Source organism: Polyergus mexicanus, unplaced genomic scaffold, assembly GCF_030449975.1.
Source record: "Polyergus mexicanus isolate NDT 795.1 unplaced genomic scaffold, iyPolMexi1.0 SCAF_25, whole genome shotgun sequence".
Classification (NCBI taxonomy): Eukaryota; Metazoa; Arthropoda; class Insecta; order Hymenoptera; family Formicidae; genus Polyergus; species Polyergus mexicanus.
In genome coordinates, this window is record NW_027223345.1 from 4,072,752 (window position 1) to 4,099,634 (window position 26,883).

The 26,883-nt window shown below is 34.7% G+C and overlaps 1 protein-coding gene across 5 annotated transcripts in view; it reads right to left on the reverse strand.

The window, feature by feature from the left end:
- Positions 1–1,271: 1,271 nt before the first annotated feature.
- The window catches only part of Tna (tonalli), a 138,811-nt gene continuing 113,199 nt past the window's right edge, over positions 1,272–26,883 (reverse strand). For 3 of the 5 annotated variants that reach the window (XM_070313821.1, XM_070313820.1, XM_070313822.1), the window contains 9 exons: positions 8,186–8,496; positions 7,340–7,666; positions 6,440–7,085; positions 6,012–6,355; positions 5,570–5,755; positions 5,318–5,460; positions 4,753–5,242; positions 4,362–4,595; positions 1,272–4,236 (listed from right to left, as the gene is read on the reverse strand). In XM_070313821.1, the coding sequence (XP_070169922.1) occupies positions 4,102–4,236; positions 4,362–4,595; positions 4,753–5,242; positions 5,318–5,460; positions 5,570–5,755; positions 6,012–6,355; positions 6,440–7,085; positions 7,340–7,666; positions 8,186–8,275 (2,595 nt within the window). In that variant the 5' untranslated portion in view covers positions 8,276–8,496 and the 3' untranslated portion in view covers positions 1,272–4,101. Of the gene's footprint in view, positions 4,237–4,361; positions 4,596–4,752; positions 5,243–5,317; positions 5,461–5,569; positions 5,756–6,011; positions 6,356–6,439; positions 7,086–7,339; positions 7,667–8,082; positions 8,497–26,883 lie in introns of those variants that run through there. The other 2 variants (XM_070313823.1, XM_070313824.1) reach the window with 2 other exon arrangements.

A 26,883-nucleotide genomic window follows, 5' to 3' on the forward strand; every position in this document is an offset into this window, starting at 1 on the left:
AACAATGTTGTGTCTGTCATACATATTTAAAAACTCGTCTTTGTATATTAAAATTTGTTATGTGTATGTAACCAATGATATATCAGAGTGTTTTTTGTTTTGTTGTTGTTGTTTTTTTTTTGTTTTTGTTTTTTTCATTTAATTCATGCGCATTTCCGTTTTACAGAGAGCAAACTGTAGGTCTGTTCGTCAAGTTGCACTTCCTGCACTTAATTCATTCCATCTTACTTGCTCCCGAAAAGCCCGAATACGAATATATACATTTCATTCATCATTTACAGTACAAAAAATGCATCTAAAACGAATAGACCTTGCGATACGGATCGATATCAATACTCATGATGTATTTGCTAAATCAACTCTTTGCATTTATCAAAAAGTAGCATAAATACAGAAACATAAATTCTTTGATATATTTGAGTTAAAAAAATCATGTGGCATTTCATCGCGAGGATAAATTTGTAATTTTGTAATTTTCCGTTATAAATACAATCTGATATCGTGTGTATAAATATTTTTGCATATTGATTGTATATGTATCGATATCTCGTACATTATCTAATAATGGAGCTTGTGTGTAATCGGTATAGCCGATACACCATGAGTCGATACGATTACCTCACATGAAAATATTCTGTTTCGTTATTACAACTTTCCGGGCCTTCGACAAGAAGAGTCTCATAATCCGCGGTCGTTTAATTTGTTCGCAGAGCATTGTAAAATGAAATTATATAGGCCTCTCCTAACGATAGATAAATAGATAATTGTAATCTTAGAGCCAAAGAGATTTTTGTAGGAATTTCGTTAAACAATAATATATCATTCCAGATATTACTGCAATAAATTCGCAAAAAGCAACATATCAATCTCAACTGCCGGTCCGCTAATGAAGAAAAAGGAAAGAGAAAAAAAAAGAAAAAAAAAATCAAGACACTAAAATAGACTCTCGATGATCGCATATGACTTTTCGACAGTAACATCTACATATTTTTCCCCACGCAACTATCACGTTATGTAAATTATTATACAATTGTAACTGACAAATTCTATCGTTACACGTTCAATTTATTCACTTTCTCGTTATCATTTCTCGCGAAATACCTATAAATCTCAACGACTCTCATAAACTAAGTGTATTGTGTATTTTAGGGATATTATTAGCTAAGTATAGGTAAACATTGCCTATGTACAATCGCAACAATGTTGCGTATACTACTTTTTCTTGGCAATCCTAAGTAAAGCTTACAGTTTGAATAAACTTTTTTAGGTAATTATGTTTTTTTCTTTTTTTTTTTTTTATCAAGTAAGTAATAATTCTATTAGAAATAACAGTACAATATTTGACTGTACTTGTTATCGTCAGCCATTCATCAGCCATTTACACGTTACATTTTCCCTAGTTTAAGGTATTCTCATATGTCTCGTGTATGTTTTGGTTCTCTGAGAAATAATTAGGAGAATTATTTTGCTATATTATAACTGGCCAATAAGTATATATCTGCCATTTTTTCTTATATTATTATTCTATTTATCATATATACAAATAATATACAATAGTCGCGCTTAATACAAGTAATATTAAAATCTAAATCTTAATAATGTTATAGTAGTTATATGAATAGAAACTTGACTGTGTGTCTATAATCCTTCACTGTGCGCTAGCGCGTTACACACACTGGAATATAAATACATCTTTATATAAAATCTGTATAATCTATATATGTGTCGCGCTCTTTAAGTATTATATATATCTTCTCTTTTAATCACAAAAGATACAAATGTTTATAACCACTACACAAGCAGGGGGCCTTGGGCGGTATCACTCTGGCAGTATCTTTTCATATATATATATATACGGATATATCTGATTTATACGTTTTTTATTAAACGACAAATCAGGTTTATCGCTAGATTGTGTAAGAAGATATACAGAATTTATTTTCGCATGCTGAATTATTGCAATTGCGATCATAATTGTCCTGTGCAAATAATAAGTTTAAGCGCGCCTGTACATAATTATTCTGCAATATATTTCTCCCATGAAAAGTTTTTGATTCTTCCTCTCTTTATGTAAGATTTGATTATACGTGGATTATATAGTGCACGATTTCTTAAGGCCTTGCGTAAATATTGCTATTAACTTTCTGCAGAATTTAAATCTTTCGCTCTTCACAACCGACATATTTTTTGAAAAATATATCTTATCACGAATATAATGAAAAGTTTACATAGCGGCGATAACCGATGCAGTTTTCCACCGCAAATCGATAAAAACAGTAAGTATAATTGTAAAAAACATATAAAAATATATTTACCTAACGAAAATAGTTCACACGTATACATCATATAAAAATGTAACTGTTTATAGAAAGTCAATTCAAAATACATATATATATATATATATCGATACATATCAAAATGTGAAAATAAATTCTATATGTGAAAATATGTTGATGTATCTTCAGAGGTTGGCAATATTAAAAAAGCGTAGAAAACTTACCTTCCTCCTCCTCGTCGTCAAGGTTTTAAATCTTGTCTAAAATAGAAAATTGTGATGTCTCAAAATTTTCTTATTGGTAAACAAAATTTTTTCAAATAATACGCTTTACATATTGAATGTATGATCAAAAATTAAATAGATAAACATATGTAACATTTCTGCATGTAATGTTAAGATTTTTTTTAAACAATAAGATTATTAGACTTTGAAAGGCATTATGTAAATCAATCTCATGTCTTTCGTTTTATCTCGCATTTTATATCTGTAATCTTTCTTTTTATCTCGGGAGATACATCACGTGTGTAGTTATTAAATTTCCAGTGTGAAGCCCGATATCCCCTAGTTTTATTCACTTCCGTCTGTTATTACGATCTAAAGGAAAGGAACACTATATGCATAATATCCATCATAATAGGCGAGATATTCCCAACAGACGAATACCTTACTTATTTCGATTAAAATTATTTACAAAAGTAGGTCTGTACAGTTATCTTTCTCTTGCGACATAGGTCTATCATAACCTTGAATGCAAATAGACCGGTTTTCGAGCACAAAGATCTCATTGCAAGAACAGCGAATTTAAATGCGTAATTTCTAAATTTAATGTAAATGTAACTTTAATTGCGATATTTAAATGAGCACAGCATAATTTTTATTTTCTGCTGAAAAATGCATCTTAAAGTAGACTCAAAAACTCTTAATAAATTTTTAATAAACATTTTCTATCAATCATTATCATCCTTCATAACGGCTTGTAACATAATCTGAGAGAATATTTTGCTATAATACTAGTAATTTGAAATGCAATTTCAAAACTATTCTTAGAATATCTTCTTGGTTTGTTGTTAAACGCACTTAAAAATTTATAGCGAATTCGGTTGGATGCACCACTACATTACAGATTATTGCAAAAAAATTTACAATATAAGCATAATTAATGAAAACATTAAGATAATTGATATTAATGTACGAGTTATCATTGATAATATTGAAGAGCTATAACAATAGCTCTTAATATTAATAGGTTTACTTTTTTAATTATTATGCCATTATAAATTTGTGCACAATAATCTTTATATGCATCATCAGTGCGTACTAGCATCCAATCGAATTCGCTAATACTTTTCATAATTTAATATAATATAGATGGAGAAAGAATAAAGCGCTGTTTATGCAATAATATCTTTATCGCAAGTACTAGTATGGTGTTTACCGTGTTATCGTTAAAAATCGTTTCTTTAATCCTAGCACTTTAATCTTAGCTTCAATAGGAATATTATAATTATAACTAATATTATTTGTACCATTGATTAGGTGAGAGCACCTAGTGACCCCGATAAAATTTAAATTTCTTCATCGCAAATACTAGCATCTAATAGACTATCGAGTAGTCTTTTCTCGTATCAGAGAGTCAGAAACTGGGTATTTCGCGCAACTCGTTTAAGCTCATAGAACCTTTCACAAATTTGCACAAAAATAGCCAGAATTTGCAATGAGATGCCAACTCTCTCATCGCATTATTACAGTATAAAGTGGGGGTCATAGTTTGATTACACCTTTACAAGATATCCACTCGCCTCTTATTTCTCTTCTTTTTCTTCTTATTCAAAGAGTGCCAATATGTCATCGCTGGACGAAGGGTTACCGCTGCTGGCGCCACTACTAGGCGGAGTGTTTAGATCCGGTGGATCTAGATACGAGAGCAGTTCCATTGCGTCCACATTGTCTGGCAAGAGCTATAACAAGAGATAACACGTTGTTGAATAAATTTTTTAATAAGCTTTATAATCAAATTTAAGAAATATTTCGGTTTACCGCAACAGATATGATGCAGTTATTTGACACGATGCAATATACTTACATTTAATGCTTCTTGACCGGTACCTTCCCCGTCTATAACTGCAGCGGGATCGAAATTCAAATCCGATGGTATGTCGGTCGCGCTGTCATTATTTATATTCGTATTGCCGGAGGTGTTATGATTTCCTGTAGATTCTTGCGATGCAGGCGGAACGCTCGGTGGACCGCTGGCTCCACCAGCCGGCGTATGAGGGGTAGATTGCGGAGTGTGCGGCGTATGTGGGGTATGTGGCATCTGTAATACACACACACATATATATATATATATATATAACAAACGTCACACATGCATACATACATACATTTAACATTGTCGAATTTTGCCATAATTTCTTTGCGTCTATATCATTGTTATAGTTAGAATACAATCGATATATTGCAGCGAAATATACCTGATCGTTGAGCGACTTCTCCATAGCATTGAGAGGATCTAAAGAGTTAACGGATTCATTTAGGTGCGACAGTGGACCAGCTCCACTGACATAATCATTATTGCCGATAGTATTTGTCCCAGAGTTTATCTCATATGTTCCACCCGACGTGTTCCGGTGGTTTATGCTATTATTCGCATATGTGGAAGATGCATTATTTATCATCGAGCCGCTTACAATACTGTTCATATCTGGCGGTATATAAGGACTCATAGCTTGATTCATGTCCCAATTGTTCATAGTGGGCATATTCATACTGCCCGGCGACATAGCCTTGGTCGTTCTTTTACAATCGTTCTCTTCCTCGGATTTAATACCGGTTAAGTTCTTCGCGGGTTTCCAATTAGCGAGCGAGTCTATCGTTACCTCATCAACTTCCGTAGCATTTAATGTATTCAAAATACTCCACATATATTGATCAACTTCTAAGCCTTCTAGCTGCGCAGGTTTCCTGTAAAAAAACATGTAATAATTTATTTGTGTTCATCTTTTCCGTCAGAATTCTCAGCAATTTAGTCGTACTTACGTGCATACTGGACATCTCCAGCTACCTCGTTCACAGTTTAATTGCAAATATGATTCCAAATCAAAACACTGTATATGCTTGCACTCGTGTCCTCTAGCTGGCAGTGTAATGCGTTTGAAAGTGATAGGACATTTTAAAGGTACCTAAAAATAACAAGATATGCATGACTCTTTTGTCTTATTTAAATCATAATATATCATATTAGAATTTTGGAATGAAACAAAAACTACTAAATGTATTTGTAAATTTTACCTTTAGTGCTGTTTGTTCCACTACATCTTTCTCCGACTGTATACCATTGTTCGTCAATGTATTATTGAAATTTCTTTTGATTTTTGTTACACAATGCTCTGCCGTCAAGAGCCTTTTGCGTAGTAATCCATGTAATACACTACGTACACTGGGCCGATGAACCAATTGAAGTACGAATAGATGCGACTGTAAATGGTCATTCATCTACATACATCAACAGGGAAGAAAAAAATAAAAAAAAAAAATAAAAAATAAATATTTTATGTCCGAATACCAGTTAAATAATGTATATTTTTTCACAGATAATATATTTGATTAACCACATTAGATAACTATTTACATAAAGCAAAAACGTTTCCGAACATCTCGAGAGAATATCTCTTTATTTCCGAAATTGTAAACGCCAAAAAAATGTTTTAATTATTGATGCCCTCGAACTTACACAACAGCATGCGGATACGGTAATCTGTATTGTGTTCCTTCCTGGCTGACAGACATCTTTCAAGTAGAGGGGCTTGTGGGAAGTCTTATTCTCCCCGCGATCGATGACGAGAGGAGTCGCATTAACGGAGACTTGCACACTCGCCGGCCAATTGGTATTCATTAGCCTGTCCTCATGGTGGAAACATTTGAGCTGCAGCTCAAGATCCGATCGCCACGCTAGTGTTTGATGTACCGTGGGCTTCAATTGAAATACGTGATTGCTAACAGCCAAATTGTGCTCTAGACGGAAGGGCGGAAGAATAATGCCATCTCTCACGGGGAATGTTAGTCTCAATTCATCATCTGGAATAAACGGTAGTATTTGTATGCGTATAATATAATTTGTCAAAATAAAAAAAGTAAATATAGCTGTAAATATATACTCACTATTTTGAATGCTGACCGGTGACTTTATTTCATTGAAATTAGGCTTGATATCCGGATTTGGACTGATGTAAGGCGGCATACTAGTGGCAGGTGTTAACGGAGGCGTCGGATTACCGGGAATGGGACTGTGCTGATAATTCACATTGCTCCCATTCGTCGATCTCATTGATGCTACATCCTGCTGATATTGACTGGTCGCTACGGTGGACGCGCCGTACGACGCGTTACCGCCGCCGTATCCCGTGTTCGGTTGATGACCGACGAACTGATTGCCGACGGAGGTAGGTGGGACCATGCAAACACCGTTATTGCCGTAGCTATATTGGTTCGCGGCGGCCGTCTGAGGCGCGGTATTGTAAGCTGGCGCTGTTTGTCTCATATTCGTCCCTCGTATCATTGCGCCGGGCCCGAAACCGGCCGCCGTGGGATGCATGTTTTGCATAGGCTGATACTGCTGCTGAAAGTTCGGCCTCACAGCAGTAGGATAGTTGTTCGGATATTGCGACGCTGTCATGCCATTGAAGCCCTGCTGCATAGTCGCAGGATTCTGATTCGGGTACGGAACCTGTTGCCGCTTTTGTGCCATGTGCATGGTCGGATTCGGATAGGGCGCTAGTCTTCGCGGATAGCCTTGATGTGGCTGACCCTAAAAGTACGAAAGTCTATGTTATCCAAAGAAACGAACAAACGCGCCTTTCTATTAACAATACAAGTTTAAAATTTGATACAAGTTAAAAATAATTTAAATATAGAACATAACGATACAAAATATTCCAATAGCAAGTGACAGCTTCACATAACTAGGGATATATAAAAGTAGAGAAACCTAACTCAGGAGTTATTGTCTTTTAGAATCATACGGTACAACAACAACAAAAATGTAGTTAAGCTTAGACATACCTGCATCTTGTTCATTTGTATATTGTTGGGTCCCATCATGTTGTTCATAGCCATGTTACCCATATTGCTCATGGAGTTCATGGGTGTCATTCCGTTCATAGCATTCATACTACTCATACCGTTCATGCCTCCCATCGTCATAGGATTCATCGAGTTCATGCCACTCATACTGTTCATCGAATTCATGGAATTCATAGTGTGCATCGGGCTCATCGTGCCCATGCTGTTAAAGTTGTTCATCGCGACTGGCCCCATTCCTGCCATTGGTCCTCTTTGGCCGTACCCCAAGTTGTACGGTTGGGGGGGCATTCCGTGTTGGCTCTGCATCTAGTAATAACAATCGACGCATTTTTAATTACAAGTTCGTCAGAGTTCTAAACGAAATGAAAATCACCTCCCACGAGAGGCGCAAAATGTCGCGAAATGTACAGATGCTAAAGTAACAACACTTTGTTACGTAATTATAAGAAATTAATTTTCTTACGAATAGCCATTATTTTAACGAATAATAACTTAATAAATCGCAATGGAAACTATAGTTAAAAATTCATCCGTTTAGCATGTTACCGAATCCTTGAAACAAGAAAGCTGAATACTTATAATTTAAGTAATTTAAGTAAAGTATCGGGATAAAATATAAATTTTTCTCCATACATTATATGTTTCTCTTGATTTTACTAAAAAAGAAGGACAATGGAAACATTTGTAAGGAATGATGTATCGATTTCATCAATTCGTGTTACCTTACTATACTCTAGATGATACAAACGCTCTATGTAACGTATGAATCAGGATTCTCCCTAGTCGCGTCATTGATAACGTCATGAGAGCTCGTCAAACATTTACTTGATTGAATTGCGCGGGGATATCCTGGCGGTCCTGCATGGCCACCACGCTGGCAGTGGCGGTGGCCGTAGCGGAGGCAGCTGCTACCATCGCCGCGACACCAAGTGGCGAACCACCCCTCCCGTTTTGGGGTGGCACTGTGCTACGATAACCGGATGATAACGGCTGCACCCCGACGCCGATCACCGCCGTTGTTGATAGAGTCGTATCAGCGCCAATCCTTGGAGGAAAAAAACCTTTCTCTCCCTATACACACACGGTAACCAGAGCCTTCACGAGGTAGATGCGAACGCGCGCGGCTTATTGGCGCACTGAAACAGAAAGCATGACTCGTCTTAACACCCTCCGTAAGATAAAATTATCGTTTTGGAGAATCACAGTGTCGTGTATTGGTGATCGTTATAGAAATAACTGTGCGTTAGAAACTGCGAAGTTGGCGTATCGGGCGAGTAATAAAGTATGATGCAAGCGTACGATCGACGTTTCAACACTATATTTTATTTAGTCTTCCTTTCTTTAATAGTAAAATATATACTAATATTATAATTATATATATATATATATATATATACATATATTATATAATTTATTTTAACTGTTTAATATAGAAAATCATTGTCTATAAATAATTATAATAATAAAAAATATCTAGGGGTTATCAAAATCAATCATTTTTATTACATAGAATTTTCAACTTTTTCAAATTTTTCGAAATAGAAATTAAATATATATTATATATTATATATATTAAATGTTATATTAAATTAAATGTTAATATATTTTAATGCATTTAATTAACTGGTAATAAAAAAAACTGTTTATTATCCCATCTTTAATATTAAGCGCGATATAATATGTAGAGATTAATAGTTATTACAACATCAATATTTAAAAGGATCGGATTTACAACGACATAATGCGCAATGAATGATAATACACCGTCAATCAAGACTGTCAAGAGTTTAAATGGCAGTGTGAACTTTTGCATTTGCAACAGAAAAGTGGTTACCATTTGCCAAGTCAAGATCATACTTGTGCGATCAATTTCTGCTAGGAACGAATTCCGTCAATCGATATATATATATATAGTCTGTGTATTTGGCGTATTGCATGCGATCTTTATTTCATAACCGACAACGTATTAATAACACATGCTAGAATCATTCACGATACTTAAATAATTCGAGAAGGTCATATTTCTTGCTCGATATCTCGCTTCGTGTAAATAAATTTAAGTTTAGAACGGTTACATACAATAAGAATTAAAGATTTTATTTTATTAATAATATAGTATATATTTTAATAATAATTTTATTGATATAGTATATTTTATTAATAGTTTTTATTAAAAGTATATATATACACTTATAGTTTGTCAGATAAAGAAAATACAAAAAAGAAGAAAAAGAAATTTGTTATCCCATGTATATATTATATATATCGATATTATTCGTATTAAGTATAATCATATCAATAGTTTAAAAGAGAGAGAAAGAGAGAGAGACTTTATTTTTGGAAAAAAACATTCCTATAAATTATGATTTGAAAAAGTGTTTTCAAACAAGTACGCTGTGTTTATAATCAATTAAAAAAAAAAAAAAAAAATTACATAATTTCAATAATATCGAAAATAATCAAATATAATTCTAACTTATCGATACTTTTTTTTTTTTTTTTTTCCTAACGCTATTCATCGTAGCGTCGCGATATCGCGCCGGCAATATAATCAAATGAATAAAATCATCGATACGTTTCTTTTAAAGACGACCATCCCTACAACGCGCGCGTACCCCGAAGGAGCGAGAGGCGAGCGGTGCCGAACCCCAGGGCATGGCCGTATTCCCAGCTGGCCACGCTGGCGGCGCGTAGCCCCCGTTGCTTTTCTGTGGGAAATGCACGTGCTCGCTATTCACACACCGCGCCGCCATCGCGCGCGCGTTCATAATACGTGCCTTGGCCCCCGACGCGACTGCCGCGAAACACGGACGGCCGTGCGAGAACCCGGCGGGAAGCGGAGCTCCTCCACCGATGCACGATTTCCGATGGTCTCGGACGTTACACCGCAGGATACTCGTACTTTGCGCGAGTGGGCTCGTCGCTAACACGAGGAAGCGAAAGAATGAGATACGCGCGAGTAAGCGCTCGTATTCGGGGCGAAAAAGAAAAAAAAAAAAAAAAACCGTGAGAGAGATTGTTTTGCAAAATGATGTGAAAATTCCCTAAACTTTACAAGAATTTGGTAAATTTATATATTTATCTCTCTTAATCACGCGTAAATATATATTTTATTTTAACGTTAGCGCAAACAAATTGAGAGAGATGACTTGGAATTTATTGTATCATCCGCTAGAAATATATCGAAACAAAAATTGTTGCTATTACGTTATAAAGTAACATGCGAGATTTTTAGAAAAATTCAGATGATGGAAAAAAATACTACAAGTTTCAAAGGATATTCTATGCAGAGGGACCTGTCTAGAAGGGTCCCCCCTCCAATTGAAATGTTTCGATCAATAACATCATAAGTCATACGAGCACGTTGAATGGATAGAGGTTTTATACGACTTTCTCTCACACGATCCATGTTATCCCTTCGAATCTATCCTTTGAAAGGAATAAAATGTATCTTAAATTCAAAATGCAAAATGCAGCATCGTGGCATTTCTATCCGATGGGAATGAATTTTTCGTCGTGTGTATACGGCACGTTTCTCAAATCGCGACGAAAATTTCGCCAACAGATTCCCGAGAGTGCAGCAACTGTTGCATGCTAACTATAATAAATGTTACCGCAGAGAGACGAGCAAGCGCGTGTAAGTGAGTTTTGCGCGTGCCCCCGTGCGTAGACGCACCGTATAATCTTTATGATCACGAATACTTAGGAAAATAAAAACTAAGAAAAATAGTAATTTTAATTACGATTAATATATCGGTAGCTGCAAAGTTATTGAACGATGATAAAATCGATTAATCTGTAAAAAAAAAAAAAAGGATAAGAAAACATCTTGCTGCTCTCTTTTCATACGCATCTATATTATAATACACATCATACGTATACGTAATAAATCATATCGCATTTCGTAATAGTAATTTTATAGATTAAGCTAATTAAAATAATTTTAATCAGTATTTACGACAAATGTAATATAATAAATATTTTTTAACATTATTGAAAAAAAATTGTTCAATATACGTAACTCCTCCTGTTTATATCATCTATATATATATATATATATTGTTTGTCATTCAAATTTATTTTTTCCTTCTACCTTGTACGCAACAACGTTGAATTGAGATTGGAAAGTGAGTCGGATTTTAAGTCGAGAGATCTCAGACTCGCTTCCACTCACTTGAGCTTAGTGTACTAAACACTCTTAGTCGCTTGAAAGCAGTTTTCTTACGCTTAGTCATTATACTTTCTCTGTACCATCTTTTTTTTTTTTTTTTTTTTTTTTTTTTTTTTAAATTCAATCCAATACACTTGCATTCTGGGAGAGTAATCCATTTAATATACTCTTTCGATTAATTAAACCATAGGGGATAAGTCTCTCTTCCAAGTTCTTTGAGAGAGATTTTTTTTTTATTAGAAAAAAAATCATTAAAAAAAAACTTTGGACGAAAAGTATAATTGTGATCTTACAATGACATTTATACTATTTGACATTTTACACAAATGCGGCACGATACGTTATATGAGAACACAATGGTAATGTTAAACGTAAAATATTCGATCGATTCGATAAGATATGAATTTTTTCGAATTTCCGATAAGATAATATGGAGTCTATCCTAATAAAAGATTCCAATATTTATATATCCTTCAGACAAATATTGTATATACACACCTCATCGCAATCCTTCAAGTTCAGCATATTATTCGGCGCTTACGTTTTGACAAGAGAAAATCTTATCTGTACTGTGATAATTATATTAATGGAGTGCTCGAGGGAATCCGATATCACGATTCAATATTCAATCGAATCTTTCGGATATCGCGTGTCTAATGGATTAATGTCGTCGTGATAGAAAATCATGTCTATTTCGTCAAGTTTTCAAGAGCACCGTAAAAATCAGATGGTTTCTTTCTTTTTTTTTTTTTAATTTTTTCTCACAGATTTACCATCGGTTCGTTTCAGCAAATAAATGTGCGGCGCGCGATGAAACCGCGGGGAGATAAACAAAATCGGATTCTCGCAACGATAGCAAATATAGCATATCCAGACGCGTATCGTCAATCGTTTGCGAAGCAATTTTTTCATCATATGTCAGCGAGAAGTTGAAAGAGCCCCCCCCCCTCTCTCTCTTTCTTTTTTCTTCGTCACAGATCGGCACAAAGAAGTTTCTCCGCACACGCGCTGTCCTCGAGACGCGATTATGACGCTCGAACAAAAACAAATTTAATAGCCTCTTCGCTGAATACAGCGTAGCGGGTACGGGAACACACGGGGGCACACACGCACGTAGGCGCGTCTGTGATCTAGCAGGAGGGAGCGAGAGAATCAGGGACGTTCAACAGCGTAGGAAAATGTTGGGGAGACCGACCCCGATCGATTAACACGCGCGCTTTAAATGTTTGGGAACTGCATACAAAGTATTCGCAGTGATGATCACAAACGACCTTACTAACAAGGCTTGATTATTATAGATTCGTAAAGCGAATAAAAGTGATTTTTAACGCGCTCTTTCATTCCCTTGATTCGTCAATATTCAACTTTGACAATAATTCAATTGACATTCAACCTTAGCAATCGTCTTTTGCGATATATTTACACGTAATACCCCCGACATTCTGTTTATTATTTCGCAATTAATGAAAGGCCAATTTTCTCGCGTTTGCATTTACAAAGACGTATAAAACGCAATTCGCGAAATTTAAAATCCACTGTCAATATAAAAAATTTTTACAAGAGCCACATAAGAATTTGATTCGTCAATATATATCCAAGTATGAGGAATAAACGCGTCCATTATTGTATCTTACGTATTGTTTTGAATTATTGCAAACGGTTGTACGTAGTTTTATTCGATAAACGCGTTGCCCTATTATACTCGTCATTCTCCCGTATCAATGTATAAAATTCTCCATCACAAAATAATTTTCACCCAATCGCGTCCAGCGTATAATATTCCGTTTGTCACCCGTGCACGTTCGACGTTTATCCACCCCAATCTGCCAACCGACGTGGGGCGCGCGGCGCGACGCGTTTTTCGTGCGTGTGACATATACACGCATACGTGACGAGGGACATACATACAAATATCCAGATATAGCGCGTACAGAGAAGGAGCGATTCGGAGGTTGACGTCATTCACGTCCCACCCCCTTTAAATTCATGCTCGATACACGACCGACCCAGCCTCTGCCTTTTCCCTTCGTTTCTCTTTTCTCTTCCCGCTGCTGCTTTCCGCCCTCTCCGCTCTCCACCGCTTCGTCATTCGACGGTAGAAGAGACAGAGAGAGAGAGAGAGAGAGAGAGAGAGAGAAAGGGGGCAAGGGGATGAGGAGAGCGAACCCCTCTGTAGATCCCGCAACGGGTTTCTATTCTCGGATGTCAATATTTCGTCAACTAGAGCCCACTCGGCGCGCAACAAAAGGCTCCGGGTATAGCCGTTGCCGTTGCGTGTGAGAAAGAAAGAGAAAGAATGAACGGCGTATGCGTGTATATGCGTTTTATAAGAGGATGCACGCAGCGCGCGCGGAGAAAAGGCGCGCCCGCGCGCAGGGGGATCCAAGTGCCCCGGGATTGCGTAAGGGCGATGCATTTCGGGTGCGTTAAAGCGTAATTCTGTCGGAGCGTATTTATATATACGGTGTCCGCCAACGAGCGTCGAAATATATATATTCGGCGTATGGGGAAAAATGTGGGACGAGTCGAGAAAAAAATGACAAATAAGAATTAACGAGGCGTCAAGATATACAGGTTAGAGCTGGCCCCGAACGTTCCCCAGCCAGACTTTGACATCTTGTAGAAAATTTTATTCCGAGGAAAAAAAATTTCCTATAAAAATGGCTCGAAAAATGCTTTCTTAACAAGTTATCGCTCAAGAATCTCTGAAATCGTGATTATTTTACACATTTTTTTTCGAAATATCATGGAAAACGTGCGTCTTTTAACAAAAAGTGCCGAAAGAAAAGTTGTAGAAAATTAAATTATCTTTCAAATGAGATGAAAATGATTGTTGTACGTTTCATAGATTTTGATATGACCAGTTTCGAACGTACAAAGAGTGCTTTCGTCACTTATTGTTAGAGGGGGGTGGGGAGGGGGGGGGGAGGACATTTTAAGAACAGCTAGTTTTTTTCACGTCTTTATTCATTTTCTCCTATTACGTGCTATTCTAGTTTAAAAAAATTAATTTTCATAAAAGAAAGAGATTTTTATTCTTACCATTTCTTCAAAGAGATTTATTAAGTTTCATTTTCTTTTCACCTTTCGCTCTTCCTTTGCATCGCAGGTTTTTGAGCGATAACTTTTTAAGGAAGCATTTTTCGACCCACGTTTATAGGAAATTTTTTGTTCACAATTAAATTTAAGGATCTCAATGTCTGACTGGAAGGCTCGGGGCCCACCCTGTATAGCGATGAAATGAAATAATTTGGATTTTTCGAATCTAATTGATCTCATTCCGTGAATGATTAATTCTCGATATACTTAAAGTTTTGTAAATTGTTTCGTCCTTCCATGAAATTTCGATATCTGCCAATTTTCCACTGCAACGTCTTTTACGATATGTCAATCGTTCGATAAATTTCGGGAACGTATAAATTATAGCGTTTTAATACTATCGCGCATTACTAAGCAACAACTCGATTGATTACTAGAATATAATTATTGCTTCGGCATCGAAGAAGTGCATTTTCCAGTCTAGGATATCTGTCTTTCAAACGTTTCGATCGGCGAAACGCGTGGATGACGAAGAAGGCGAATAATATCGCGGCGTCGAGGAATCCTTGTACGAGATAAATAAAAAACGAGCCTTTCTCTCTCTCTCTCTCTCTCTCTCTCTTACATGGTCGTCGCGCCATCGCCGCCGACACATAATAGCCGCGTTCTCCTCGGCCGCACTCGCGTATGAACTCGGTTTTAAGGTGACCGAGTGCGAGCAACGTCGTCTTCGAAATATTTCGAGCCTGGAGGCATCGACAAGCAGTGTAGGATCTAATATTTTCGTACAATTTACAAAATTCGTCCAAAGGATTATTTTGATTTTGACAGGTGTGTCTTGTGTCAAATAAAATTTAAAAAAAAAAAAAAAAATTCTCTCTTGAGGTTTAATGATTTGAAAAAATATATATACAGAGATATCTTCAAAAAGATAAAAAATATATGTATGCAAGAAAAAAGTTTTGCGCGTGTCAAGTTCAATTTAAATTTAAGAATCATATTATTTTATAATAACTAGCCCCAATATTGTTTCAATAAAAATCAACACGCATTAATTTTACACATTAACAATAACTCGTTATTTTTAAATCTGCCAATTGTTCTACAATATCCTTATCTTGTACATGACATGTTTCTCAACAATTACTCTTCGATGCTGAATACAAACTATTTTACGAGGTAGCAAAGAAAACACCGTCGCAAAAGCAACTTTCACGTGATGGGGGCCCCCAGGATCCAGGAGCCCCGGGGCCATTCGCTCCGTTCGCTCATGCTAAAAGACGTTACTGGCATGAGCGCGAAAGAGAAGGAGGATATCGAGACGAAAGGGGGAGGACAAACGAACGGCGGATGCTGATCGCAACACTTCGCTAAAAATCAGGACAACGCAGAGGAGGATGAGAAAGGGGGTTTCGAGGGGGCCTCGAGAGAGATAGAGACGAGACGAGACCGATGAGACATCGAGAACGCGCGACACGTAAACAGGAGCGAGCGGCGCCCGAGGTCGACTTATGACGTTGGAGAATCGTGGGAGGATTCTCTTCTCTCTCTCTCTCTCTCTCTCTCTCTTTCTTTTCTTGCTTTTTTCATCCGTCCGTAGTGTGGGTGGGATTGGAAAGATATGGAGAACTTCGGCGAGGGGTGGAACTCAACGCAAGGGGAAAGAGGGCTTTGATCTCTGTCTGAATCGTGTCGTTATTTTCGGGCGGATCGACGAGACAGAAAACATTTGTTGCGGGACGTTCCTATCTGTTTTGTGAACCGACCACGTTTACCTGCCTATCGCCCCCAGAAACGTTCTTTTCCTCTCCGGAATGCGTACTGACGCATTTCTCATCAGGCGTCACGTTAGGTTGCACAAATTCCGATCACAGACGGGAAAAAAAGGATCTTTTTAAGGATCTTGTCATCGAGAGAATCGATAAGCTCGATCGCTTAGATTTTCGACAACTGTCAGTCTTTAAAATAATAATAATAATAAAATAATGAAAATAAAAATGTAAATTATTCCATATTTCCGTCATTAAAATGTTTGACATCTCGCAAAATTATTTAATATACGACCCTCTAACAAAAAAACAAAAAAAAAATGAGAAACTTTTTCTTCCAGTTTATAGAATTAAAATAATAATTTATACACAGTTGTGGAAAAATTAGAATAATTAATGAAAAATATGAAATAAAGGGTATATCGCACTTTATAATACAATTCTATTTAAGAATTACGTTATATAAATTATTGGAATTAATTTATATAAAATTATATATTATTCGTGCATATAAATATATCGTTAGAAGCAGGAAAAGAACAATATCGTATAGAAAATCCCTTTGAAAGGGATCATCATGAATACGAGAGGAATTGAATATTCGTATGGACATCTTATATGTGTATTTTGAAATAACGATCAAAAGAGAGAAACACCGATAGATTACCCCCCCCCCCTCCTGTCTATCGTCAAAATACCAAACTAGGCGTGAAAAACGCGATACGATGTGGACACAGATCGTTACGCGTGTGTAGGTGCATTGAGGTGGACATAATAGGCCGTGGCTTTAAGCAACCTCGATATAGCATCTATCACTCTCGAGAAAACCATAACACTGTCGATATATCGTCATAATCAAAACGTCACCCATCTTGAATCAAATTTTAATTACCCTTTTATTATAAATTTAATTCTTAAATAGAATATTTTAATATAAATTGCAATATACCCTTTATTTCATATCTTTAATTAATTATTCTAATTTTTCGACAACTGTGTATAAAAATTATTTTAATTCTATGAACTGGAAGAAAAAGTTTCTCAATTTTATATCTTTTTTTTTTTTTTTTTTTTTTTTTTTTTTTTTTTTTTTTTTTTTTTTGTTAGAGGATATCGTATATTAAATAATTTTGCGAGATGTCAAACATTTTAATGACGGGAATATTGAATAATTTACATTTTTATTTTTCCATTATTTTACTATTATTATTATTATTATTTTAAACGCCGGTATTAGGTTGTGCATGAACGTTACCCTAATGGGATCGTCATTATCGTAAATATTCTACTTCTTGGACACCCTCGACAGCATCGATCCAAACGAGTTGGGCGCGCGTTCATTCGCGGGGAAAGGGACGTCGACGTCGCAACTTTTCGACGGATGTGCCTCGCTCGTTAGGTCGCAAAGAGCCTTCCAAGCATTACACGAAGAGCGTACTTGAAATCAGGTTAGCGGCGCATCTGGTGCGAGACCAGCGGCGCGCGAGCCAGTAAATACGAGACAATGCGATGAAAATTGGTGTAACTTTGGTTTTAGCACTGACACCATTCTATCGTCCTACATTGATCGAGCGCACGCGTAGAGAATGGGTGAAATAACAAAATTTATGTAAGGACTACATCGTCAAAAAGTAAATATTGCCGATGTTGTTGATTTATTATATAACAGAAACATTTATAAGTTATACAAATAGATAATTGAAAAAGAAAGGAATAAAATAGGTAAATAAAAATTAAAATAACTAAAATATCTGCTTGTCAAAAAAAAATTAAAATTAAACACCTCTCTTTCTATTTTGAAAAATTATTTCGTTTCTGTAGATAAATAATGATGCTTAATTTAAATAACAAAGAATACTTTCGAAAAAAAAAATATATATATATCCACTTTTATGTATTGCTTCAAGGACTTAGAGATATCTGTCATTTCTTAAGTTGTGCAATCTAGAGGTGCTATTTTAAAAAACTCATTTCGAAAGTACCTTGGTAACAGTCTTGTGAAAAGAAGCAATATTTTGGAAATATTCGAATATTTTCGAGATGTATTGAAAATCGTTACGATAAGTTGAACTCAAGTTCAACGAACGTGCGGTCTGTGCGAATATGTGTGCTGGTCTACGTAGTTAGCGCACAACTAAAGATCGATATATTATCTTCCTCCAACTATGTCGCAATACTTAGCCCCTATTTATTCGTTCTCGATCGACCACGACGGGTATATTCTTCTATCCTCCTTGTCGCCGAACCTCGCGCGAGCGCCATGAGAAGATTCTGTCATTCGCAACAAATACTCGTGGCATTTCGAGGTGGCGAGGATAAATTTTTCCCATTGGCTGGAAAAGGTCGAACGACAGAATACCTTGAATGTGAACATCCGCCATAACGCGTAAACGTATACGTTCTGTAAATATATATATATATATGTGTGTGTGTGTGTGTGTTACACGTGTACGCTTTATATCTGCGCATTTGTCATTTGAAAAAATACGCGGATCTCTTCGGATGCCAAAGGTGCGTGTGTTAGCGAGACGAAACGGTCTCTTTGAATGATTAATTTATCGTACCGAGATCGAAATAATGCATCGGCACAATCGATGGCGATTCATATTTTTCAGCACGCGTTAAAAAAAAAATTTATATACGTTATAGGTGTAAAAAGTCGTAAGAAATTATTCCAGGATATTACGTTCTCTGTGCACAGTGCACGATACTTATACAATGTCGTGCTTTATTAATTAATAACGCGCGAAAGATGTGGCATAATTATTAACACGATGAAATGCATACGTTAAATATATTATTTTTTTATTTCGTAAAATCTTTATCTTGGACATTATGCGTTTTTATGATATCCTTATTACACTTAGTTTTGTAATGCAAACATCATTCGATTATAGACATCAAAATCAGAAATCTACACGCTTTTTATATATTTTATATTTATTATATTATTTTAAAATTATTATATTACTTTAATAATCTCTTTGCAATAAAACATCGTGCAGTCAACATTTATTTTTACGCTCGCTTATGGTAGATTCGATTGGATAGACGAAAATTGCAATAGTCGCAATTGAAAGAATCGCAAATTTTATTATTTTATTATTGCGGAAGAGAAATATTTTTCCCGACAACTTTTCTCTTTTGTATGCGATCGAAATACTTTTTACGCTAACACGTGCGACACATAAGGCCATACCCGTGTAAAAGCGGAAATAACATCTGCTCGTAACAGATAGGAGAAACCGAAAACTTATCGAACGCAACCGCAAGACGTAAAACGCGCCGTGACTTCCTTCCTTTCCATTCTATAAACAGGAAAAGAACGAGAATTAACATTATATATATAACGATTAAAATTGTGACATCTACAATCAATCACATTGATAATTTTATTTAATTTCCGAACAGTTTCGATTTACGTTTCGCAAAGCAAGATGATCTTATCTTTACGATAGTTTGGGCGCAATTAAAAATTAATAATTAAATCAGGTTAATAACGAATGTGCGATTAATATTAAATAGAGATCGTACGCTAATTATTTAATTACGAACCAATGACACGTGATAATAATTGATAAATTTAACAAATCGATTATAGATTGTGTTTACAATTCTACCTTGTTTATAATTATCGCAACTGACTTCCTTTTTGAACCACGATACAATATAGAAAATATTAGAATATATTAAAAAATCATCGGCAGAAAAAAAAATACTATGAAATATTTTCATTTCTAATCAAACGGTCGCTGATTATCTTCGTAACGAAGAAAATAAGAGGACAAATAGATTATACAACAACGCAACATGCATCGCATTAACATTATGTAAGGGTCACAGTCCGATCCTGCAACAATACCATCGGTATCCAATAATTATGACTAGCAGGATACACGATGATTGCGGTAAAACCTAAAACGTATTGCGTTACACAATGTTCGTCGCGTTTTCGAAGCAAAGGTATTCTACGATAATACATATTAGAAAGGCTAATTTTTCTTGATAAAGCAATAAACATATCATTAATTAAATCACAGGATGGCGATCATTAGGGGAATCATTAAATTACACACTAAGATATCACTAAAGGATAAGAGAGAAGTTTTGTCTCATATATGATATATTATTTCTCGCGCTGCTTATGCCTCTACTATTATTATAGCCGATGATGGAAAATTATCACGTTAATTAATCACGACACGATTATGGTATATTTATATTATTATCGTGTCACGAGAATTTCGGAACGTGATGTCGGAAATTCGTTTGCGTGCTTTATCTGCATCGAGAGACTAAGGAAGAGACGTTTCGCTTCATTTAATGAAAACTTCGTCACGATTGTACGTCCATTACCGTAAACTTCCGACTCGTACAATAGTGTTTACGCGATATCACAGAAGGCCACCGGCCTTTATAAGAATTTCGTGAGTTAAAATCGATTTCGAGTCAAAATATCAATAAAAAAAACACACACACACACACACAATCGAGCTACACAAATTCGCGATTACAATTTACGATCGAAAAAGATTTCGAGCTGCGTTTGCGTATATGATATACATCTGGTTTCTCCCCCCCCCCCTCTCCCTTGCATTCGAACGATTATGTCAACACGACATACAAACATTATTTTATATTATTTTATATTATTTAATATTATTTCATATTATTTTATATTATTTAATGTTATTTAATATTATTTTATATTATTTCATATTATTATATATTAATAGGAATATTTAAAATATATTCATTATAATTATTAACAATAATTAACCTCTTTTTTGGTTTCAATTAATTTAAATTAAATTTGATATATAGGTCTTTTAGATTATTAATATAATAATAAATATTTAAGTCGAAATTAAGTGTAAAATTTACTTTAAAAGATTCTATGTTTATATTCATGTAAGATTTTTTTTTATATAAGATTTTTAATATAATTTTTAAATGCAATTTAAATGTTATTAATTAACTAAAATCCCTATATATATATAATTATTTTCAGTCTAGAGATTTTTCTATATACTCAATTATTAGGCCAATAATAAGAATAATTAAAAATAAAGACGATGATAGAAATATGACTTTATTTGTAGAAAAAAAGAAACATATAGATTAATGGGATCAATAAAGTAATTTCAATATCAAAAATTAAAAAAATTAAGCTAATTAAAAAAAATTGGATTCTAAATGGTAGACGAGATTTAGAAATGGGATCAAATCCACACTCAAATGGAGATATTTTTTCTCGATTTATAACTATTTTCAATGAAATTAAAAAATTTAATAATAAAATTATTATAGGTAAGATTTAAAATATTAAAGATATAAGTAATATAGATAGAATAATTTATATTAACATTTTATAAGTTAATTTTTTTAATTGGAAATTAAATGTAATATTATATACTATGTAAATTTATAAAAAAATTATTAAAATTTTAATATAAAAATAAAATTAATATCTTCATCAATAGATTGAAATATATAGAAATGATAATCATCGACATAATTTTTGGTATCGCTTTTGTTTTCAAATCATCGAATAGAGGACTAAACAGAAGAAATTTATTACTGATTCAACTGTGATGTAATATCACACGAAACATCCGCCTTTTGTCTGCCAGAATATATGTATACAAATATGTACGAATATGTCGAAATCTACCATGTACAAAATTTCAGTCGCGTGTGTTTCAAGGCTAAAGCTGATGTCGATGACGTGCGGTAAGAGAGAAAAATGTCTAATAATTAATATATTTGAGTATATTAAAAAAAAAAAAAACAATTTATATTTTGAAATGTCCACAAACGCAATACACATAAATATTTTAATATTTACGTTTTATATATTACGTTTCCAATTTAGGAAGGAAGACAAAATAGAAAATTTCGGCTAATATTAATAAGGCCCTTTAAGGGCATTGAATTACAAAATCTCGTTCCTCGCTTAATTTCAAGCTGAATTTTATTTTAACGCGTATAATTCGAGATTTAATTGAACAGATATCTTACATGGAAAATTAGAAAGTAAGTGGTACACAACAACAATAATCATTTGTCAAGCTTTCGCTGGACAGAAATAGGTTTTAGCTGCATTAAAGAATCTGCGGCTAATACACAATAGTCGCGAGACTATCGCATGCGATGCAAGGATTTTATAAGTTAGATATATTCTTTAAAGTCAGCTATTAATTTTTCAATACCGCGGTGATATTTAATTTCTCAGATGATACGTAAAAGGCATCTTGCTACATATTTGCAACGCGGCAACGCGCGCTGGTTGCATTTATGCAAATAAAGGAGTGCTGAGAGAAGGTCTGTCCTGTCAGGATTCGGTGAAAGTTGTTTCGGGGCGTTGATTGGCAGGTGACGAAATCACGGAAGCCGGCCGATCGTTTGCTCTGGAAACTTTCCCAGAATGCTTAACCCCCTTTGACCGTTACATAATAAATATCACCCGATCCCATTGCGCTTGTCTTACGCCAACGTATTCTGTACGATGAGATAAAAGGACACCAGAGATCACCGAGCATTGCAGACAAACTACGAAGCACAAAAGCGTGGGCAACGTTAAACAAATTCTTTTTTCTCCCGAATTTTTACGTATTTTACTTTTCTTAAATTTCAAGCAGCTTTGCAAGTTACAAGTTTTAAAAAAATATACCAATTCAAGCACTCGTTGCAAATCTTTTCATTTTGTATTCAAAGAAAATTTGTGAAATAGAGAAGTAAATAGTGATTATATATTTTTGAAATAAGAAATATTTTTAAAGATGAAGAGATTATATATTGGGCATAAGATTTGATATATAAATTGATTGAAAGGAGAAAGAGAGAGAGAGAGAGAGAGATTTATAAAAAGTTTTAATGAAAAAATTCGAATTGCGTGTATTATTAAAATCTATCCATCGAATGTCAAAAGATTAATGAAAAATATAAATACATCTGACACAAAAATTTTCGAATTACGTCTTCGAAAAGAAAAACCGTCCGCGTATAGAAATCGACGAAACGATAATCTCAACAATCTTGTTAATGGTGAGATCGGGCGAGTGAGATCAGTGGATAAGTCGAGTACAACTGGAGTGGCGCATACTTTCTTCGTCGTCCATTTATAGTTTCACGTATATATATATGTATATAGAGGTCTGGAAAACAAGGAAGTAGAGAGAGAATATGCGCTTAGAGCCTATAAGTTAACGTGGGGATACCGAAAATAACGCCGTTTAACCGTCAACGGTGGTAAAAAGGACGAGCGTATAAATGGCGTAAGAAAACTTTTAATATAGTTTTTAGCAGCGTGCAGTTTTCATATCTATGTCAGCAGGGTTAAATCGACTGGATATCACAGTTAAAGAAATAATTTTTCAAGATTGATTTTGTCAATATTTACTTGAAAAAATACGCCATTTAAATAATGTATACGTTAATAAAATATCTTTTAATATATACAAAAAAAAAAAAAAAAAGATACAACGTTGTCATGATTAAGATATGGATCTATAGAAACGGATGTAATCCTGAGCTATATAATTTCTAGTGAGAAAATAATATAAGTTTATCTTTTATATTTTCAATAAATTAAATCTCTCATATGTCACGCAGAAATTTTCTTAAATTCAAAATTTCAAAACTGTCACTCTAAGATTCGTTAATATATTTTTAAAATTTATTTCGTGAAAGTAATACAATAATATGCTCAATTTCTTCAGGACTATTTAACCAATTATTCTTTTAGTTTCGGAAAAAAAAAAAATCGTAATCTAAATATGCGAAAACATATAACACTTTATCACATAGATACCATCTATAAAAGAAGTAATATTGCTTTTATAATTTGTATATTTTACAATTGTTTACAAAATAAAATGCCTATTTCCATAACAGCAATATGTACGAACAACAAAACGTAGAAAAAAGGCACTAAACTTTATTAATTGCGTTCGTGGAAAGTGCAATCAGGTGACACGATAACGATTATTCTTTTCGCAGTGAAAGGAAAATGCTTCCAATCCACCGCGTGTTTCTCTTATCTAATTGCCTATGTCGAACGATGTTAATTAGCTATAATGTGATAGAGTTCGCGCATATGGGAATGCACGCAGTGGGACATGTACATCGCAGAGAGGCGAAGAAATAAAAATGACGTTATATTACTTCCGCAAATCGCGCCGACTAATTTCTCTCTTGAATCTTAACGTTTAGCGCGTTCGATCGTAAAATCGTTCCTTTACATTCCAGTGAAATTCTGTACGGCAAAAGCGGGTATTAGCGAGCAGGATTTCCACCCCGTGGAATCATCCGTATCGTATAGAAAGTTGGGTCGCGCGCGCAAATTATAATCGACCGATTACCGCGCGGCACGACAGTGGCGCGCACGCACGCACGCACGCACGCACGCACGCACGCACGAGTGTGTGGAAATAAACGGTTAATGTACAAGGCGCGAATGACAGCCGATGGTTTACAGCCTTCGCGGTAAGGTAAGGTGAGACGCGTCCTTGCCACGCGCGATCGCCTCGAGCTAATCGACGCGTCCCGTTCCCGATTGTGTCGCATTTCCCCTTCCAAAACCATCTCTCTCTTTCTCTCTCTCTCTCTTCTTTTCGAACGCGCTGTCACAGAGTATCCAACCTCGGCAAATTTTTCCCATTTTTATAGAATTGTCGTGTCACTTGGTAAATGTGAAAGTTATTTTTTTGGAAAAAAAAAAGTTTTCCCAAAAAGATACACACATACGCGATATTATGTGTGTTTGTATGTATTAAATTAATGGAAAAAAATTATACGTGGATATGCGTAGACAAGAGATTATATATACGTTAATTATATGCACAAAAAAAAAATGGTATTTTTGATAACGGAGATATAAAGATTTGAGGGAAAACGGAAAGATAATTAGATTCTGGAAAAGTATTCATTTGGTACACTTACACATTTGAGTTCACATATATCTTTCTCTGATATTCTAATATTAGTCTGCCTAACGTTATTGGATTACTGTCGATGCTGTCGATGCTGCCAATAATAAAAATTATTTTAAAATAATGTTAGCTATTTGAAATAATAATGATTTTACACTAGAATAATAATATATATGCGAGATAAGTTTGATACTTTAATTAAGTTATTAATGTATGTAACTTATGTAAATATTTATTAATCTTCTAGATAAAATTGTCGAATAAAAGATATAACAGAGTATATTAATAAAAAGTACACGAGAGAAACGCTCTATCATCTAACTAAATATTATATAACATTAATGCTTACATTTATATGAAAAATTAAAGAAAGTCAAATATACAGGGTGAGGCATCTAAGACAGACAGTTCACTAACTCCTACAGTTTTGGAGATGGGAGAAAATGTTTGAAATAAAAGTTTTATGGTATCGAGGGAGAAATCTTGTGAAAGTGAACTTTTTTTTTTTTTTAAGGTGGAGGCGCTTAAGAGGTTCGAAGATCATCTTCATTTTTTTCAATGAAACCACCCTAACTTTCTTATACGAATCGATTCCTCACAATATTTGGCACAAAAAGTTATAAGGGTGAGATGGCCAAAAAATGAATAGTTTACGAAATATTTTGTACTTTATACTCCATACTAAATACTTACTTAAACTCAACATGTAGTATTAATACATAAAGATTGAAGTGTACATGGTGATGGAATGGTTATTTGCATTCCACGATCCGTATAAGCGATAACACCAGAGAGAGAGGACACGAAATGTAAACATGAATATTTTATACGAAATATTTTATAATTTATGTAAAATTATATCAAAATAAAGTACAAGATATTTCGTAAACCATTCACTTTTTGGCCATCCTTTATAATTTATCCTTTATAATTTTTCGTGCCAAATATTGCGAGGAATCGATTTGTATAAAAAAAAAATTAGGGTGATTCCATTTTAAAAAAATGAAGATGACCTTCGAATCTCCTAAACGCCTCCATCTTTAAAAAAAAAAAAAAAAAAAAGTTCACTTCCACAAGATTTCCCCCTCGATAACATACAATTTTTTATTTCAAACATTCTCTCCTATCTCCAAAATTGTGGAGAGTTATTCGGGTGGCCTGTCTTAGATGGCTCACCCTGTATATTTGTAAAAAAAAAAGGATATTAATAAATAAGAGCTTTTTTATACCGTTCTCATACATACAATTGTATTACAAACTACATTTCTAGATGAATCAATGTAATCTTTATCTTTGTTCAATAGCTATATTTTTCTAAGTCGGCAAGTCTAAGTACATTTATACGAGTAAAAGGTTAATCTAAGTATATATAAAGTATTGAAACTGAAATTATATTATAATATTATTTCGTCGCTTGTCAAACGTTGAATCGTCGATGGCCTTGCAGTGAATTCTTATCGCAAAATTTTATGTCTTACCTTCGGAACGGCGTACGTCACGTAATTGCGCGGTTGACGTTTTAAAGATTTAAAGTGTAACGCGCGCGCGCGCGCGCGCGCGTGTGTGTGTGTGTGTGTGCAGGCACGCGCGCGACGACAAAACGTGCGTGTA